The sequence below is a fragment of the Ammospiza nelsoni genome, chromosome 3 (genome assembly GCF_027579445.1).
Source record: "Ammospiza nelsoni isolate bAmmNel1 chromosome 3, bAmmNel1.pri, whole genome shotgun sequence".
NCBI classification, from domain to species: domain Eukaryota; kingdom Metazoa; phylum Chordata; class Aves; order Passeriformes; family Passerellidae; genus Ammospiza; species Ammospiza nelsoni.
The window spans coordinates 115,236,982-115,254,814 of record NC_080635.1 but is presented as its reverse complement, the minus strand read 5'-3'; the positions used below and the strand labels follow the sequence as shown (position 1 = coordinate 115,254,814).

Sequence of the window (17,833 nt, the reverse complement as noted above, 5' to 3'; positions counted from 1 at the left end):
AGAGGGGCTGGGCAATTATTCTGCTAGTTGTGAGTCCGCGCGGTTTTATCTGTGCGAGAGGCCGCCCGCGGCACCGGCTGGCGGCGGCATCGCCGGTCCCGAGTGAACTGTTCCCCCGGAGGAGCCTCAGGGCAGGCCGAAGCCGCCTGCGGGCCGTGTAGGTAGTCCCGGGGCGGAGCGGGCCGCGGTGCCGCTCTAGCCGCGCCTCTATGGTCGGCGCTTCCGGCCGCCGAGCTTCCGGCCGCGCGACTTCCGGTCGCCGCCCGCCGGTGCGAGGTCCCGCCGCCTCCGCAGTCCGCCCGCGCCCCCCGGTCCGGTCCGGTCGCCGCCGACCGAGGCCGCCGCGGCCGCAATGGGCGCCTACTTGTCGCAGCCCAACACGGTGAAGAGCTCCGGGGACGGCGCCGGGCTCGGGCCGCGCCCGCTGCACTTCGGGTTCAGCGCCATGCAGGGATGGCGCGTCTCCATGGAGGTGAGGGGGTGAGGCTGCCGGGGCGGCGGCGTCCGCGCCCGGCGTTCCTCGGGCTCCTGCCCCCACCGGCGCCCGGTCCGGGGCTCTCGGTCACGCCGTGCCTCCCTCACGGGGCCGGCGGGGGCACTTCGGCGCTCCCGGGGCCGCCCCTGCCCTTCCCGAATCCCGCACGGCGGCCGCGTGTCCCGGCTCCTGCCCGGAGAGTCCCCCGAGTGCTGCGGGACACGTGCGGCGGGTGAATCCCTGCGAGAAACGAGGAATGCGGGGTAAAAAGCGAAGGGAGGGAGCGATTGAGTGAAAGCAGTGGGAAATTCTCAGGGGAAATGCCTGGTTTTGTCCTCTGAAATGAAACCTTGCTGTGCTTCCTCCCTGCTTTTATTTATTTATAGATAAATCTGTAGGTAGGATTCTCATGGCTGCTCTCAGCCTCCTGGCTTTGCTGGGCTCGTTGTGGGCAGAGGAGCTGCCCCAGACCCGCATCTGGCTGAGGTTCCAGGTGCTTGCCTGCATTCCCCAGTGCAGGAGGCTGCAGGAACTGCTCTTAGTTGTTGCGAGGGCAGTGTGGGGCTGCTGGCCCTGCAGCTCTGTGAGTACCAGTAATGTGCTGCTTTGTTTTCCCTTTGGGGCAGTCAGCTCACAACTGAGTTCAGTCAGGATTACTCCCTGCAGCCACCCCAGGGGCATCTCTGTGTTTGCTTCCTAGCCCTGTGGCTGGTTTGGAGAGGATGTCCCATTCAGGCTGTCAGACATTGAATTTTTGCTGATCTAGGTCCATAAGCCATTTGGTCAGACACTTCTCTGCCTCTTGGAGTGCCAGAGCAGCCACACAGGTGACAAATCAGTGACCAGAGGTGCTCCCTCCTCTGTGTGTGCAGCCCTGGGCTCTGGTTTTTGGGTAGAAGATGCAGAACTGGTGCTGAGATGCACGCTCAGGTGCCTGTGCTCCTGAGATTGCCTCAGAGGGTGTGTGTGGGGCTGGCTGGGAGGGTCTGAGTGTGTCCAGTGGCACAGGGACATTGCTGGGGCACTGAGCATGACCTCCAAGGGGTAAATATGTGTGTGTGAGCAGCTCTGGCATCCCTGTTCACAGAGCTGGGGGACCCAGCACCTCTGTGCTCAGAGCTGGGGTGTCAGTGGGGACCCAGCACCCCTGTGCTCAGAGCTGGGGTGTCCCAGGGACCCAGCACCCCTGTGCTCAGAGCTGGGGTGTGTGAGGGACCCAGCACCCCTGTGCTCAGAGCTGGGGTGTGTGATGGGGACCCAGCACCCCTGTGCTCAGAGCTGGGGTGTTTGTGATGGGGACCCAGCACCCCTGTGCTCAGAGCTGGGGTGTGTGTGAGGGACCCAGCACCCCTGTGCTCAGAGCTGGGGTGTCCCAGGGACCCAGCACCCCTGTGCTCAGAGCTGGGGTGTGTGATGGGGACCCAGCACCCCTGTGCTCAGAGCTGGGGTGTCAGGGGGGACCCAGCACCCCTGTGCTCAGAGCTGGGGTGTCAGTGGGGACCCAGCACCCCTGTGCTCAGAGCTGGGGTGTCAGGGGGGACCCAGCACCCCTGTGCTCAGAGCTGGGGTGTGTGATGGGCACCCAGCACCCCTGTGCTCAGAGCTGGGGTGTGTGAGGAACCCAGCACCCCTGTGCTCAGAGCTGGGGTGTGTGAGGGACCCAGCACCCCTGTGCTCAGAGCTGGGGTGTGTGATGGGGACCCAGCACCCCTGTGCTCAGAGCTGGGGTGTCAGTGGGGACCCAGCACCCCTGTGCTCAGAGCTGGGGTGTCAGTGGGGACCCAGCACCCCTGTGCTCAGAGCTGGGGTGTGTGTGATGGGGACCCAGCACCCCTGTGCTCAGAGCTGGGGTGTGTGTGAGGGACCCAGCACCCCTGTGCTCAGAGCTGGGGTGTGTGATGGGCACCCAGCACCCCTGTGCTCAGAGCTGGGGTGTCAGGGGCCAGGCTGGGATGCGGGGGAGCAGACTGACCCCGGTTTATGGTGTGGTCACCCTGACCTCCCCCAGCTGGGCCAGGGCTCTCCCTGGTCCCTGAGCAGAGCCTGGGCACGGCCCCTGCTGCAGGGGGGGTTCTGCACTCCCCAGCACCTCTGGGTTATCCCTGCTGGCACAGGCAGCTCTGAGGCCATCACTGTGGATGTGGTTTAGTTGAGTTATCCCAAGAAGGAAGCAGATGGCCGGAGCTGAACGTGCTGCCGATTGCTTCTGAGCCTGAGAGAAATGGGAATTTCTGGGAGAGAAATGTGTGTTGTACATACAGGTGAACAATCAGTTTTCTTGCATTCCAGCACTCTGTCTTACCTTGTTTTGTTTTGTCATTCTCTTCCTGTTCTGTTTTGCTCTTTACCAGGCTTGGAGAAAGCCCTGAGCTGATGTTTGTGCTCATTGCTGTGGTTCTGTGTGTGTTGGTGAGGCCAGTCAGTGTGCACCTGGTGAGACACAGGTGTTTGGGTGTAAAGGAGCTTTTTGTCACCTTGTCCTTGGGTTTTAGGAGCCTTTGAGTGAGGTGGGTGCGCAGGGCTCTGAGGAAACACTCTAGTTGAGTCCAGAGAGGTTCCTTTGGGAGTGAGGAAATGTTTGGGGCAGGCGAGGGACCCCAAGGATAAGGATACACAAACAAGTGGTAATAGGTACTAGGGGCAACAGAGAAAAGGGCTGAAGTGAGGTTTATGGTGCAGAGGAGTGCTCTGGGATACAGTGGGAGGCACAGGGTGTGCTTGGCTGGGGCTTCTCCAAACTCTGCCCCTGCTTTGCCTGTACCCCCAGTGAGACACCAGCGGCCCCAGTTTGCAGCTTCACTCCTGTCCCAGGCTCAGGGCAAAAACTGACAGAGTTTGGTTCAAAACGTGGAGATTTGTTAAATGAGTGCTCAGGTTAATTTATTAATTTGCTTGCTCATTTCAGCTGAATTGGGTGTTTGATGTTTCAGTTTTTCACCAGTGTCACAGTAACCACTCAGGCGGCTGGGGAGAGCGGGGGATCCCAGGGTGCAGGAGCTGCCTTTGGAGCCTCTGTGAGCTCTTCCAGCACACGAGGTGACAGTGAGAGGGCAGTCAGTGCCTGCAGCTCCCTGGGCAGCACCTGGAGCCTTCAGAGCCCTGCTGGTGGCCTTGGCAGTCCAGGAGACCTGGCTGTGCCCCCGGGCAGGGCCCGCAGTGCCGGGAGTGGGGCAGAGCCAGTCCCAGGGCTCTGTGACCTGAGCCCTGCCCGTGTGCCAGCCCTGCCCGCGTGCTCTCGGTGGTGCTCGCTGAGGGGACACATCAGGACAGGCCCGAGGGGCGCAGCAAGGGCAGCACGGTCTGGTTTTGCTGCCAGTGCTGGGTTTCCTCTGCAGCAGCAGCATTTGCATCTCTTTAATTACACTGCTGTTTGGTCACCTGGGGCTTATCCCAGTTATTGTGTTGGGGGTCACCCTCTGTCTCAGTGGCTTCTGTGAGTGCTCAGGAAAGTGAGCACTGAAATGCTGCTGCTTGGTTTGTCTCTGTTTCCATTTGTTCTCCAGTGAGGGTTGGGGACATTTCGTGCACTGCCTTTCAGTCATTGCTCATTTTGAGCTCAGGTGGTCACTGGCTTGTTCAGAAGCTCCATTGCAAAGAGTGCTGCACAAACCCAGAACCTCGCTGTTCCTGTTTCCTGAGCAAGGAACAAAGTTCTCTTTTTACAGAAAACTGCAACTCTGGGGAGTGAGGAGACCTTGTCCAAGGAGTCGTACCTAAAAAAGCAGTAGAGGTCGGTGGTTGCTGGGCTGTGATCTAGTTCTCTGTGTGTGTGTGTGTGTAAATTTTGGAATATTTCTGGCAGCATGGACATGTCCAGATATTTCAGACTGGTGTCTCGGTGCAAGCCCAGTGTTTTGGGGCAGTTGGAGCACATTGAGGGTGATGAAGCACAGAAAAGATCACATTGTTGAACATATTACAGGATCCGTGTTCTCCCTGACCAGGAGTGTGGGATGTGTCAGGTGGGGAGGGAGTGAAGGAATGTCTGGGGTTAGCTGGGCAGGGGAAGGGCCTGGGAGGAGGTTCAGCCTGGCCATCTGTTCCAGGCTCTGCATTGCAATAGCCAATAGCCTAGGTGGGTTTGCCTGCCCATAGGGGAAGGGGTTCAGGCTGTAAAAATCACAGGGTGCCTCCCTCAAAGCTGGCTGCTCCTCAGAGCCCTTGTGGAGAAAAGGGCTGTGCACTCCATGGCCTTTGGGGGTGTTGAGCCTTGAGCTTTGCCCAGAGATGGGAATGGAGCTGGGGAAGGTTTGGAGCATGTGGCTGAGGGAGCTGGGGAAGGTTCAGCCTGGAGAAAAGGAGGATCAGGGGGACCTTCCTACTCTCTGCAACTGTGATGGGAGGGTGCAGCCAGGTGGGGATCATGGACAGGAGAAGAGGAAGCAGTCTCAAGCTGTGCCAGGGCACTTTCAGGTTGACTGCTGTGAGCAATTCCTTCATGGAGAGGTTTGTCCAGCCCTGGCACAGGCTGGCCAGGGCAGGGATGGAGTCCCCATCCCTAGAGGGGTTTAAAAGCAGTGTGGATGTGGCACTTTGGATTGGCAGTGCTGGAGCAATGGTTGGGCTCAGAGGGCCTTTCCAACCCAAACAAATCTGTGTTGTATGATTTCCTGTGGGTCTAACGCAATCCCCTTGCTCTCTCTTTCAGGATGCCCACAACTGCATTCCTGAGCTGGACAGTGAGACAGCCATGTTCTCTGTCTACGATGGACACGGAGGTAACTGCACCACTCTGTCTGTCTGTCCTTCTGTGGGACCCCCTGGGACATCCAGTTGTTGTTGGGAATTCTGCTCCTCAATGGAAGCATCTTCTTCCATGGATACCATCAGCAGAGGTTCTGAACTCTTAGGGGTCCTGGGAGGAAGGGTTTGATCTGAAATTGAAATCAGATTTGTATTCCATCTTTATACCTTTTGAGAATGGCTGGTTCTATTGTGGATAAGCTGGGCAGGAGAGTCACAGAAGAAAAAGAGATAAGAAAAATCACCTGAGATTGACTCTAGGCAGTGTGTTCTAGTGGATGCCCAAGGAAAGAGTGAAAATCAAAACAGGCAGATCCATTCCTGTAAGGGTTCCTTAAACTGGAGATTGCAGCCATTCCATCCTGGAGACATGGTGGAGTCTTCTGGATGAGCTAACTCTTCACAAATTTGTCTGATTGCATTTTAAGAAGGTTTCTGTGTTTGGTGATTGTTTACACTGTGCATTTTGCATAGAATCATTATTTGAAAAAGATATGGTTAAATCTGCTACCTGATAATTTCACTGCACTATCCATGACACAAGGAATGACTGAATACTTTTGCTTTTGAACTCCATATCTTTTTTTTTCCAGTCAAGAGGAGTCCAAAGCTTCTCTCTGCTTGTATGACTGAATATTGGTATTAAATATTATTGCTAATATTATTACAGAATTTGCTCTGCCAGTATAATGTAAGAGCTCAAGATGCTGCTGTTAAATCTTGCAACTTATTTTAATTTTGATCATCCTGAGTGATCCATCATGGTTTCCTGACCTCTTTTCCTGCTAGTTTATGTAGATGTTGAACACCATAGCTTTCCAAGGAGCTCTCCCAGTGGCCATCCCCCATTGTGAAAACAGCTCCTATCTATCCTCCCTGCTTTTCTTGTGGCAGCTTAGTTTGGAAAATGTTTGATGGTTTATTTGAAGGCTCTTTGGAAATCTGTGTGCAGAACTGAGCTGCCTGTTTCCTCCTGTTCAATGGCTCTGTGGCAGTGTCCAGTTTGTGACTGTCACTGCTGGGATGTAGCAAACAGCTCTTCCAAAGAGGTCATTCCACTCTGAAGAGTGTATTTCATATCCTGAAATTACTTTTTTCCTGAACTTCGCCTTAGAGTGTGCAGAGACCCTTGTGGAGCAGTCACTGGTGTCCTGAAGGGTCTCTTTGAGAGCCTGGGGATGATGAGTTGGTGCTGAGAGGCAGGGAGTGACAATGGGACGTAGGGATCAGGAGCCACCCACCTCAGAAACTGTGTGTGTGTCAGGCAGAACTAAAGACAAGGAGCATCTGCCAGAGATGGGTCAAGAAAGAGGAGTGTGAAACCATCTGCTCTCCTCTGAGCTCAGTGTTGGTTTCTCAGCTGCCAAGGTCTTACACCATGTGCTGGGTTTTACAGAGGCTTTGCACACTCGTGACATTCCTGCTAGTACAGGACATTAACTATTGTGTTTGGGGTTCTTAAATACAGTAGGGAAGATCTGAGATAGCCATGGGATGGCAAAGCACTGGCATGAGTTTCTAACTCATATTTTAGATTTCTAGTGATTGAATCTCTACATGTCTCCCTGGACAAGCTGTATCAGGAAGGACATGGATAGATATATGTAGATAGATTCATTATATTCATAGATAGATGTATATAGATTCAACTATGTCATGGATACAGTTGAATCTGAATTAGAAGAGCGGCTTTTGCCCACCCCCTACTATTGTGTGATTTTATTGATGCATTAGTTCTTAAGTTTGAAGCAATTTCTCAGGTCTGTCCCATGTAAGAGTAGGGTTTTGGGTGGGAACCTTGCTAAGCTTTATTAGCTGGCAGTACAGAAACTGAATTTAGCTTCTCTTATACCTTGCTCATCTCTCAGCCTGGAACATTCCAGTGAGCTTCCTGCTCCAGATAGGTTGGGAAAAGTTTTTATTACTGTCTTATTTGAAAAAGAGTGAGTTTGGGGTTTTTTTTACATATTAGCATTTTCCATTTGATTGATCAGTTTTTCTCTCATGTTCGCCTCTTGTGGACAAGGCTTTGAAAAATGCTGCTGGGCAGGTTTTTTGCCTTCCCCAGCTCCTTTTTGATGTGCTCTGGCCTCCCTGCCCCCAGATTGTGGAGGGTGATATTTGGGCACTGTGCTCCTTGGGTGGGAGGCAGGCAGTGTTGTGTCTGTCAGCAGCTGCAGGTCACTGTGCTGGTTTGGTGTTCCCAGGGGCCAGAGGGGTTTGTGTCTGTCAGCAGCTGCAGGTCACTGTGCTGGTTTGGTGTTCCCAGGGGCCAGAGGGGTTTGTGTCTGTCAGCAGCTGCAGGTCACCGTGCTGGTTCCGTGTTCCCAAGATCACTTTACCTGACCCACACCACACTCTGTTCTGTGCTCTGCCGGTCACAGGCTGCCTGGTTCCTGCTCTTTGCTGGGCCCTGCAGTGATTAGTGGTGTTTGACCAAGTTACCATTGTTATCTGTTATTCACGATCTGTTATTCAAACACTGACCTTGAGCCTCAGCTGGCACCTGGGCTCTGCACTGAGGACATCACTGTCCTTCAGCTTCCATCTCATGGAGACAGCTAACATTTTTTCACCTCCCTCCAAGAGGTGTTTTTGGAGAAAATAAGGAATGGCCAAGGCCTTGCAACCCTCACAGGCAAGAGTTTCTGCCTAGTATCCCATCTAGCACTGCCCTCTGTCAATGTGGAGCCATTCCCCTTGTCTCTCCAGTGTCCCCAGGTCAGAGCCAGTCTCTCTGTTCCCTGCACCATGGAATGCTTTGCAGCACTGGGTAGCAGCAGCCACTGGGCTGTTTCTGTTCTCTGTCAATGGCCACTTGATCCCTTCTCTGCAGGTGCATTGGGAAAGTCCCTTGTCTTTCTCCCAAGTCTCCCCACTTCTCTGCTTCCCACTATGTTCCCTTTTTGCTGAACTGATGGCTGGTTGCTGCTTTCCTCTCATTCCCTTGCTCCCCATTCCCTCACAGAGCCTTGCTCCTGCCTGCACAGCTCCTCCCAATGCCTAGCTGCCCATGCAGTCCCTGCTGGGCTCAGAGAAGGGCAGGGAGGTGGGGATGTGCAGCAGGGAGATCAGGAGCTGTGTGACTGGTCCATCCTGTGAAAAACCCCCTGTAGCCCAAAGGAGAGGAGCCCACAGGCTCTGGTGGCACCTGCAGGAAAGGCCCAGGTGCAGGCAGGCTCTGCCCTGCTGTGCCCTGCCACCCACCCTGCTGCTTCTTTGCACTGTCACAGGGAATGGTTGGTCCAGCACAGCCTCAGGATGTTCCTGGACCCTGCACTGGGACCCTCCACCTGCCTGCAGCTTGCCCTGCTCCTCTCCCTCTCTCTGTGCAGTCGTTTCATTTGTTTCTCAGTTTCTGCCTCTAATTTTCCTCTTTGTGAGGTGTGAGCCACGTCCACATTCCTGTGTCCTGCACTGTTCTTTGCTCATGTAAAAACCTCAATGAAGTGTGATCTCTTACAACTCACACTACTCTTTCTTGCCCTGTTCAAGATAAACCACAGAAATTCATCATCCCTCAATGTTTACTCTTCCTTCTCTCTTAATAGCACCTTCAGGATCTGAACAAATGCCCCCCATGCCCTATTCCACACCTGACACCATTTCTTACCAAGCTAGGGGAGCTTCTGGCTTTTCAGAATCTCTCGGCTGCTCTAGGATGAGCCCTGGAGCTGTCTCTCAGCACGGTTACCCCTGTGCTCTCAGCACAGAGTTCTGGCTGCTGTTTGTCTTGCTGTGCTCTCTCCTGTACCAAGTGACTGCCCTGTCTCCTGAGAGGTTCATCTCAGTCTCTGGGATCTCACTGCCCATGCTCTGGAACACACACTAGGAGACATGTGGCAGTGGTCACAAGGGTCTTCAGGGTGAGAGAGAGATGAGAATGTTGACTTCATGTTCAGAAGGTTTGATTTATTATTTTATGATATATATATATATATATATACATTATAACTATACTAAAAAGAAATATAAGGAAAGTTCTCAGAAGGCTAGCTAAGCTAAGAATAGAAAAGAAAGAATAACAAAGTTCTGTCTCAGCAGAGAGCGAGAGCAGCTCTGCCATGAGTGGTCAGTAAATCCAAACATCCACAGGAGACCAATCACGGATCCACCTGTGGCATTCCACAGCAGCAGATAACCATTGCTTACATTTTGTTGCTGTGGCCACAGCTTCTCATAAGGGAGAAAAATCCTAAAGAAAGGATTTTTATGAAAAGATGTCTGTGACAGAGACAGAACATTTTTATGTGCTCACTGCACACTGGTAATGCTCCAATAGAGTCTACAGTGAGCAAAAGCTTCCCTTTCCTTCTGCTTCCACTGACACGTGCAATTAAAGATTTCTAGGTAGGCTGGACATAAAGAGTCAGCCTAAGCTCCCTCTCAGGAAGTCACAGCATTGGCCACACCTGGTGTTTTGGATGTGTGTGCCAGGGCCATCTGCCCATCCCACTAGGGAGGTGTCCCCTGATCCCCACACTCAGCTGCTGTGTCACTGCTGTGTCTGGAGCAGCTCTGCCTTCTGTCCCAGGATTTACCTCAGCAATTCAGCTGCTCAAGGGCAGGTTCTGTCTGGAAGGAGCAGCCTCTTTAAATAGTTTCTGCTCTTTTTCAGGAGAAGAAGTTGCCCTGTACTGTGCCAAGTACCTCCCTGAGATCATCAAAGACCAGAAGGCCTACAAGGAAGGCAAATTGCAAAAGGTGAGGAGCCAGCTCTGCCCTGCACTGAGTGCCAGCACAGAGGAAAGCCCCTGTGTCAGTATCCAGCTGGGTGTGGGTTCTCCAGGGAGTTATGGAGTCTCCATTCCTGGAGCTGGGCAGGGTCCTGGGTGTCCCTGCTGGAGCAGAAGCCCTGGGTCCCTGCCAGCTGCAGCAGTGCTGTGGTTAGTTAGAGTGTGCAAGCTGAAGAGACTGGATTGCACACATGGCATCCTGTGGGGAAGGGCAGCTGCCCACTCATGTCTTTGCCCATACACAGGCCCTGGAAGATGCATTCTTGGCCATTGATGCCAAGCTGACCACAGAGGAAGTGATTAAAGAGCTCTCTCAAATGGCTGGGCGGCCGCAGGACGATGAAGATGAGAAGGAGAAGGTTGCTGATGAAGATGATGGTAAGTCAGATGCCACTGCACAGACAAGGCTGCAGCTCCAGGACAGGGATGTAGAGCAGCAGGGTCAAGCCTCCTTGGGCACAAGGTTTTCTGTCCCAGTTTCTCAGTTAAATTTTGGCTGACTTGAGCTACTGCCCCTTAGCATTGTCTGTGGCAGAGGGGAGAACCTTTATCCATTTCCAAGCTTGATGCTATGAATAACAAAACAGCCTGTCCCCATTTTCTACAGAGCTTCCTCCATGGGTTGCAGGGTTCCAGGGTATGTCAGGAATTCTGAGCTGGCCTCAGATGTGGAAGGGGAGTGATGTGGTGTGCAGTGCTCAGCTCCCCCTGGCTGGTGGCAGCCACCAAGTGCAGATAGGATTGAAGCAGAGCCTGGCCTTTTCAGCAGTTCTTCTTCCCACAAAGAAGCAAGTGTTCCACCAGCAAGTGGCTGCCAGCCCAGGAGGTGTTTCCTGGGGTGGAATCCTGTGCTGCTCCCACTGGGTACCTTGTGACCAGCCTTGAGACAGATGCAAGGTGATCCTGTCACCTGGAACAATATGTCAGTCTGGAAATGCTGGATTTGTTGTTTTGTTGTTTCTCCAGCTGACAGGGATGAAGTGGGTGGTTGGGTTTTCTTTTTTTTTTTTGTTCTGTATTTTCAGGAGCATTTGGGATATCTGTATTTGTTTTCCTTTTGGGATTAAATAGCAAAGCAGACTATATGCAAGGGGATGTCAGTAGGGAGCAGTGGTGTTTGGCCCAAGGTCACTGGGGAAAGTCATCCCACTCTCTGTCCAGTCCCACCTGGGAGATGGCCAAAGCTCTGCTCTCACCTCTTGTACCTGTCCAAATGACAGCTGGTGGGGATCCCTGGGTGTTTCAGCTGTTCTCTTGTTCCTAGCTGCAGCATTAATGACCAAACCTGCACAGGGCAGTGGTGGCTCTGCTTCCCTGCAGCTCCCAAGGAGCTTGGGCTTGGGCAAGTGAGGCTGTGCCCCCTGGGCACTCACCTGATGTGCACGCTGTGCTCCCACCAGCCCCATGATGGCTGATGTAAATGCTCTGTGGTGCTGTCAGTGGGCCAGGGAGCACAGCTCTGGGGCTCTGGCAGGCTGTGCTGTGCTCAGAACTGTTCCATCCTGCTCACCTGGAGCTGTGGGAGGGCACAGCCTGGCTGTGTGCTCAGAGCCAGCCTGGGCAGCAGCCTCAGCTGGGGCAGCTCAGCACAGCACCCAGCGTGCTGGGGTCCTGCTCTCTCACCCTCTCTGTCCTTGTCCCTTCCCTCCTCCATTTGCAGTGGACAATGAGGAAGCTGCTCTCCTGCACGAAGAAGCCACAATGACCATCGAGGAGCTTCTCACACGCTATGGACAAAACTGCAGCAAGAACCTCAAAGCCAAGTCTGTAGCTGCAGCTGGGGATGGCGCTGTGGAGGGGACAGGCAAGCAGCATGATGGGGAGTCAAATATGAATGGAGAGGCTGACCCAGGGGAGCTTCCCGACCACAAGGAGAGGAAGAACGGGAAGCCAGACGAAGAAGTCACGGGTATTTCCTCCACCTCAGACAAAGCCAGCGCTGGAGGCAACAGCCCTGCTCTGCAGAAGCCTGACCTAGGCAAAGGTGACGAGGCCGTCACCTCTTCCACTGGGGAGGCCGGGCCCTCCTGCTCCTCCACGGGAAAGCCCCAGCGCACAACCAAATCCAAATTTTTTGAGGACAGTGAGGATGAGTCAGATGAGGTTGAGGAAGAGGAGGAAGACAGTGAGGTAGGAAACAGCACTGGAACAGAGTGGCCTTGTGGCTGGGCAGAATGCATTGCTTATGGTGGTACTTGAGACGAGCCTCTGGCTCTTCCTAGGTGTGTTCCTAGGAGCAGGTGTTTCAGGCTGATCCCTTGAGGCCATCCCATGGGAATGTTTGGGATTTTTGAGCTAACCCCGAAGGACGCACCCTCATCCTGCAGCAGCCATAGCTGATAGCCCCTGGTCCTGCTGCATGCACCATCCCTTCATCCACTGCTGTAGTGGTACCAGCTGCCCTGGTTGTAGCCATCAGTGTGGGGGACACATGGCAGGTCGCCTCACACCTCTGGGGGACTGACCATTGGTCCCCAGGATGGAGGGACCGGGGGGGACAGCACCAAGGGGCCTGTGTGACTCCTGTGGTGTCTCTCCTTTCTTGTAGGAATGTAGTGAGGATGAGGACGGTTACAGCAGCGAAGAGGCAGAGAATGAAGATGATGAAGATGACACTGAAGAAGCAGAGGAGGATGAGGATGAAGAGGAGGAAATGTTGTTACCGGGCATGGAGGGGAAAGAGGAGGTGCAGAGCCTGGTTTTGTGTTCTGCATCTTAGTGTGGAGCCAGGGGCACTTGGGAGACTCAGCTAGGGGTTGTTGCTGTTCATGTGGGGACAGAACACCCTGTGCACTCTCCTGGGGCTGGGGGAGCTGCTGACAGCCTGGGTTTGTGCAGAAGCTGAGGGATGGGCCTGGGTCTGGACGGCAGGTTGAGACCAGAGGCTGATCCTGCTGCTGGGTGTGAGGTGCTTGGAAAGCACTGTGGAGGGGGAGCGTGGGCAAGAGCAGGAGGGCTCTGCTGGCACCTCTGCTCCAGGGCACAGCACAGCTCCTCACCGGGCAGGGCTGTGGCTCTTCAGCCCATGATGGTGCAGGCAGGCAGGCCAGGGACCCAGGGCTCAGCAAAAGGGGACGTGGCTTCCAAAGGTGCCAATTTCTCCCTTTGGGGAAATGTCCTGACCTGATGTGAGGATGTGCTCAAGCTGGGCTGAGGTTGGAATTGGCACATCAGAGCCGAGGGTACAGACCTGTGGAACGCCACAGAATCCTGACCCGGCACCCTGCACAGGACTGGGATGGAGGTGCTGCCTGCCCCTCAGTGAACACACTCCTGGTGTTTCCCAATCCCTTGGGCCTTCTCCATTGCTTACCCTGGGATCTGGGACACTGCTGGGGCTGTGCAGCTGCTGCTGGTGTCTATAATGACCTGGCATGGAGCTAGAGAAATAAACCTGACCAGAACTCTCTGTGCAGCCTGGCTCAGACAGCGGGACCACGGCGGTGGTGGCGCTGATCCGCGGCAAGCAGCTGATCGTGGCCAACGCGGGCGACTCGCGCTGCGTCGTGTCCGAGGGCGGCAAGGCCGTGGACATGTCCTACGACCACAAGCCGGAGGACGAGGTGGAGCTGGCCAGGATAAAGAACGCTGGTGGCAAGGTCACCATGGACGGGAGGGTGAACGGCGGCCTCAACCTCTCCAGGGCCATTGGTGAGCAGGGAGGGGGTGCTGGCAGGGCTGGCCTCGGCAGAGCCACAGTGCTGGCAGCACTGCCAGCCTCTGAGGCTGTGGGACAGTATTTAATGAGATAGTGAAACCTCTTCAGTGTTTGATGGGAGATTTAGTCTAATTGGAGAAAACAGCCGTGAAGCAGTTGGACACCAGTGGAAAGCAGCATCTGACACATCCCAGGCTGCTGTGCCAGCAGCTGGGTTGTCAGAAACTGCCTCATGTAAATTGTCCCAAAACCAAACTGCTGCCTCTGGAACAGGACTTTTCCTGCCTACTGGGTTATTGAGGAATCTTGGTGTGTTTGCTTCCTGGGGACCTGCCTTCATGGCAGTTTGAGCCCATTTATTTGTCTGAGTGTGTACAGAAGGACCCAAACCACTGAAATCATTCTGTCAGTGTAAAAGATATAAAACATACCTCTAGGATGGAAGTAAGGAGTTTATCTAGGGAGACACTGGCACTCCCACCTGCTATTTTGTGGTGGCCCTGGAAGTCCCTTCATAGGATGATTCCTGATCAACTGCTAGTCAGAGCTGAGGGCCAGTTTTCTCAAGGGAACTTTGTATCATACAATGAACCCTGGAATGGTTTGGGTGGGAACAGGGACCTTAAAGCTCAACCAGTTCCAGCCACAGCCATGGGCAGGGACACCTTCACTAGATCAGGTTGTTCCAGGCCCCATCCAGGCTGGCCTTACAGGCCTGCAGGGATGGGGCAGCCCCAGCCTCTCCAGAGGTGACAGGGGCTGTGTGCTCTTGGCCCCAGGAGGTGGGGAAGGGACACTTGGTTTGGAGTAAAGACAGGCTGAGCTGGCCATGACCCCTCTTCCCTGGGCTTGCCAGAGCCTACACCTGGAACCTGCAATGGTTCCTCTGCTTGGTGGCCCACAGCCTGATGCCAGGTTGTGGGACCACCTCTGATCCCACTGGGAATGCCCTGTGGCAGGGCACACACTGCCTGTGCCCAGACATCTTCCTCCCCACCACAGGGGATCACTTCTACAAGCGGAACAAGAACCTGCCTCCAGAGGAGCAGATGATCTCTGCCTTGCCTGACATCAAAGTGCTGACAATAAACGATGACCACGACTTCATGGTCATTGCCTGTGATGGAATCTGGTGAGTGGGGCCTCTGGGGCATCACTGCTCCAGCCTTCGTGCAGAGCTGAGCCTGAGGAAGGCCTGTGGGCCACTGGGGCACGTGTGCTCCCTTTGCCTGCCTTCCTGACCCCTCTGCTCTGCAGGAACGTGATGAGCAGCCAGGAGGTGGTGGATTTCATCCAGTCCAAGATCACCCAGAAGGATGAGAATGGAGTCCTGCGGCCACTCTCCTCCATTGTAGAAGAGGTAAGGGGGGAGCAATGTGGCATTCCTGCATTCCTGCATCGCTGCTCTGTGCTGGCTCTGCCCTACCACTCCCTCAGAGGGTTCCCTGGGCACTCCAGCCAGTGTCTGACCCAGGGGTGCTGTGCAGCCCCAGGAGTTTGTGCCCACATTCACAACCCCGGGGCTGCCAAGCCCATCTCTGCCCCTTGTCTGGTGGGAACAGCGTTTGGCTCCTCCTGCACAGGTGTGACCTGGCAGCCCCTGGCCACTGTCAGGTGCTGGAGCGGGCCCAGTGCCTCAGGGCGGTGTCCCAGTGTGTTTCTGCTCTCTGTCCTCACTTGCCCTGTCCCTCCCCAGCTGCTGGATCAGTGCTTGGCTCCGGACACCTCGGGGGACGGCACCGGCTGCGATAACATGACGTGCATCATTATCAGCTTCAAGCCCCGCAACACACACCCGCCTGCTGAGAGTGGGAAGCGGAAACTGGGCGAGGCAGCGGCACCAGCGGAGGAGAACGGTGGGGACAGCACCAAGAAGGCCAAACTGGAGTAGCAGGGCCCGCCTGGGGACTGGGCTGTGCTCACCAGACTCTCGTTTCTTACCCATGCTGAACTCAAGACTGCAGGTCTTGTCCCTTTTTTAGCCTTAGCAGAGGCCTTGTTTGTCCGTGTCCTGGTGGGGGGTGGGCGGGTCTGGTTAGCGAGGGCATGTCCACTGTTCATCCGTAACCATTCCAAAGAGGGAGCCGGGATGAGCCGCGCCCGGGAGCGCCGCGCCGAGGAGCAGGAGGAGATGTCCCCCCATTGTCTCCATGTGGTTGTTGCCATTTCTGTGCCTGTGAATTTCTGTTTGGAGGGAAGAACTTTTTCACTGTTGAGGTTTTTTTAATCTGCACCCAATTATTTAAGGCCCTTTCTGGTTTTTTTTGTGAAACAATCTGGCGGTGGTGCTGCGGCCACGCCGTGTTCAGTTGTACACTTTCAATCAATACTTTTTTCAAACTAAAAGACCAGAAAATACAGGTGTGGTCTTGGTCCTTGGTTCTTTCCTGGAGGGGGCGGTGAGGTGGGGAGGAGAACTTTTGTCCCTGTGGTCTTGGATCAGTGCAGGGTTTTGGCCTGTGGCTCTCAGTTTCCCCAGACTGGCTCTTCTGAGGTGTCTCACAGAGTGGACATTGAGCCTCTGGAGAAAGTCTGTGTCTGCTCAAGGGATGGGGCACCAGACCTGCCCCTGAGCTCCCCTGCCCACAGCACCTACAGAGCTGCACCTTCTGTCAAGGTGTGTCAGGAGGCAGCTCCTCCCTGATGCACAGCTCGGACAAGGGGGGTCAGTACCTGTGGCTGCTCCAGCAGGAGTGGAGCCCGTGGGCTGTGAAACACTGATGGAAGGGTGTGGGCCATACAGGTGGGCTCTCCCTGTGTGCCAGACACAGCCCACTGGAAAAGAAGAGCACTCTGTGATGGTGCATTTCTTTCCTTGTCACACACACACAGCTGGTGCCTTTCATGTGCATTTCCCACCCTTGTTCTTTCCCTCACAGCCTGGAGCTTGGAGCTGTCTCATGTGCCCCAGGATTGCAGGGAGCCAGGAGCTCTGTGGGCAGCACAGGGGCGCCCCTGGACCTCAGGGACTCCTGTCTGACCATCCTGGGCCCCTGTGCCAGCCAGAGTCACACTGGAGGTGACCAGGGCACCTCCCTGCCCAGCCCCAGGACCCCGGGCTCCTCTGTTCCTGGTCAGCTGCCAGCACTGAGCCTGCCAGGAAGGCACAGCCCCCCTGCACCTGTGCCCTGATCAGCTGCAGCAAGGCAAGGCAAACACCTGCAGCTCTGAGGGCCTTTGCTGTGGCACAGGACACACGTTCTGAGTAAAATCAGCACCATAAAACATCAACAGAGCACACAGGAAATGGTCATCATGGTGACTAATGTGAGGTCACCACGAATCAGAGCCATTCTGGAGACTCCACAGAGACTGGAGACTGCATCACAAACCTTGATGACCAGGAACAAAGTTAAAAACCAAACCCTCTGGAGATGGATGCCTGGCAGCAGGAACGGGATGACAGCACATGGCAATTGAGGCAAAGTGGTTTTAATGTCACCGAGCAAAGCTGCCTCAGCTCAGGCTCTCAGGGACTGCAGAAATAACTAATACTTTAGGGCTGCTTGTCCCTGTGACTGTTCATTCTGTTTATTCAGAATCTGGAGTAGCCTTGAGCAGGATGTTGATAGCAGGGAGGAAGTGTGAGGTACTGAGCAGTCCCTTCCCAGTGACCCCGAGATAAACCCAGCATCAGCAAGTGTAAGTTGTGCTGAGAACAAAGCCATTTTGCAAAGGAGAAAAGTGTTCCTGAGAGGTGTCCTCAGGCAGCCCCATTCCAGGGGAAGGTGGGCACAGCCCGAGCAGCACATCCAGCTGCAGCACCGGGGTGTGTGAGGCTCTCGGGGGGCTCACACAGGGCTGCAGGGCCCCGCTGGACACTGCAGACACCAGAGCATGTCAGGGCTGGACAATTCCCTGCAGAGCCACCAGGCAGGGTGGGGAGCTGAGGCTTGGGCTGCCAGGGAAGGGTGAAATGTGCCAGGAGAGGCAGCACCTGGGCTGGGGCAGGACAGGCTGAACTGCAGAAGCCAAGACAACAGCCCAGGACCTGAAGAGTTCATCCTGGGAAAGGGAAGATCTGTAGTGCAAGCACTGCCAAAGGCACAGCCCCATCACATGGGAGTCCCAGAGCAGCTGGAGGAGGCTGCACAGGTGGGACAACTCACAAACCTCACCTGCTGTGGGGACAGGCTGGGACAGCTGGGGATGTTCAGCCTGGAGAAGAGAAGGAACCAGGGAGAGCTGAGTCACAGGGCCTAAAGGGGCTCCAAGAAACAT

At 54.9% G+C, this 17,833-nt stretch overlaps 1 protein-coding gene across 4 annotated transcripts; it reads left to right on the top strand.

Annotated features, from left to right (window-relative positions):
• Positions 1-44: 44 nt before the first annotated feature.
• Positions 45-15,972, top strand: PPM1G (protein phosphatase, Mg2+/Mn2+ dependent 1G). 4 transcript variants are annotated; one of them, XM_059468884.1, is made up of 10 exons: positions 45-472; positions 5,124-5,193; positions 9,837-9,922; positions 10,200-10,332; positions 11,615-12,084; positions 12,503-12,640; positions 13,371-13,605; positions 14,615-14,744; positions 14,870-14,972; positions 15,309-15,972. In XM_059468884.1, the coding sequence occupies exons 1-10, from the start codon at positions 353-355 to the stop codon at positions 15,501-15,503; spliced, it is 1,680 nt and encodes a 559-aa protein (XP_059324867.1). In that variant the 5' UTR covers positions 45-352; the 3' UTR covers positions 15,504-15,972. The 4 variants fall into 4 exon arrangements, with proteins under 4 accessions (XP_059324867.1, XP_059324866.1, XP_059324868.1 ...); XM_059468883.1 differs by having other exon boundaries at positions 5,124-5,310; XM_059468887.1 differs by lacking the exon at positions 45-472 and adding an exon at positions 482-738.
• Positions 15,973-17,833: the final 1,861 nt, after the last annotated feature.

Bases quoted from the DNA above. Each gene is read 5' to 3' on its own strand.
- PPM1G (XM_059468883.1), top strand. From the start codon at position 353: ATGGGCGCCTACTTGTCGCAGCCCAACACGGTGAAGAGCTCCGGGGAC. The intron at 10,333-11,614 runs GTAAGTCAGATG...CTCCATTTGCAG, and splicing joins GGTTGCTGATGAAGATGATG to TGGACAATGAGGAAGCTGCT. The intron at 12,085-12,502 runs GTAGGAAACAGC...CCTTTCTTGTAG, and splicing joins AAGAGGAGGAAGACAGTGAG to GAATGTAGTGAGGATGAGGA.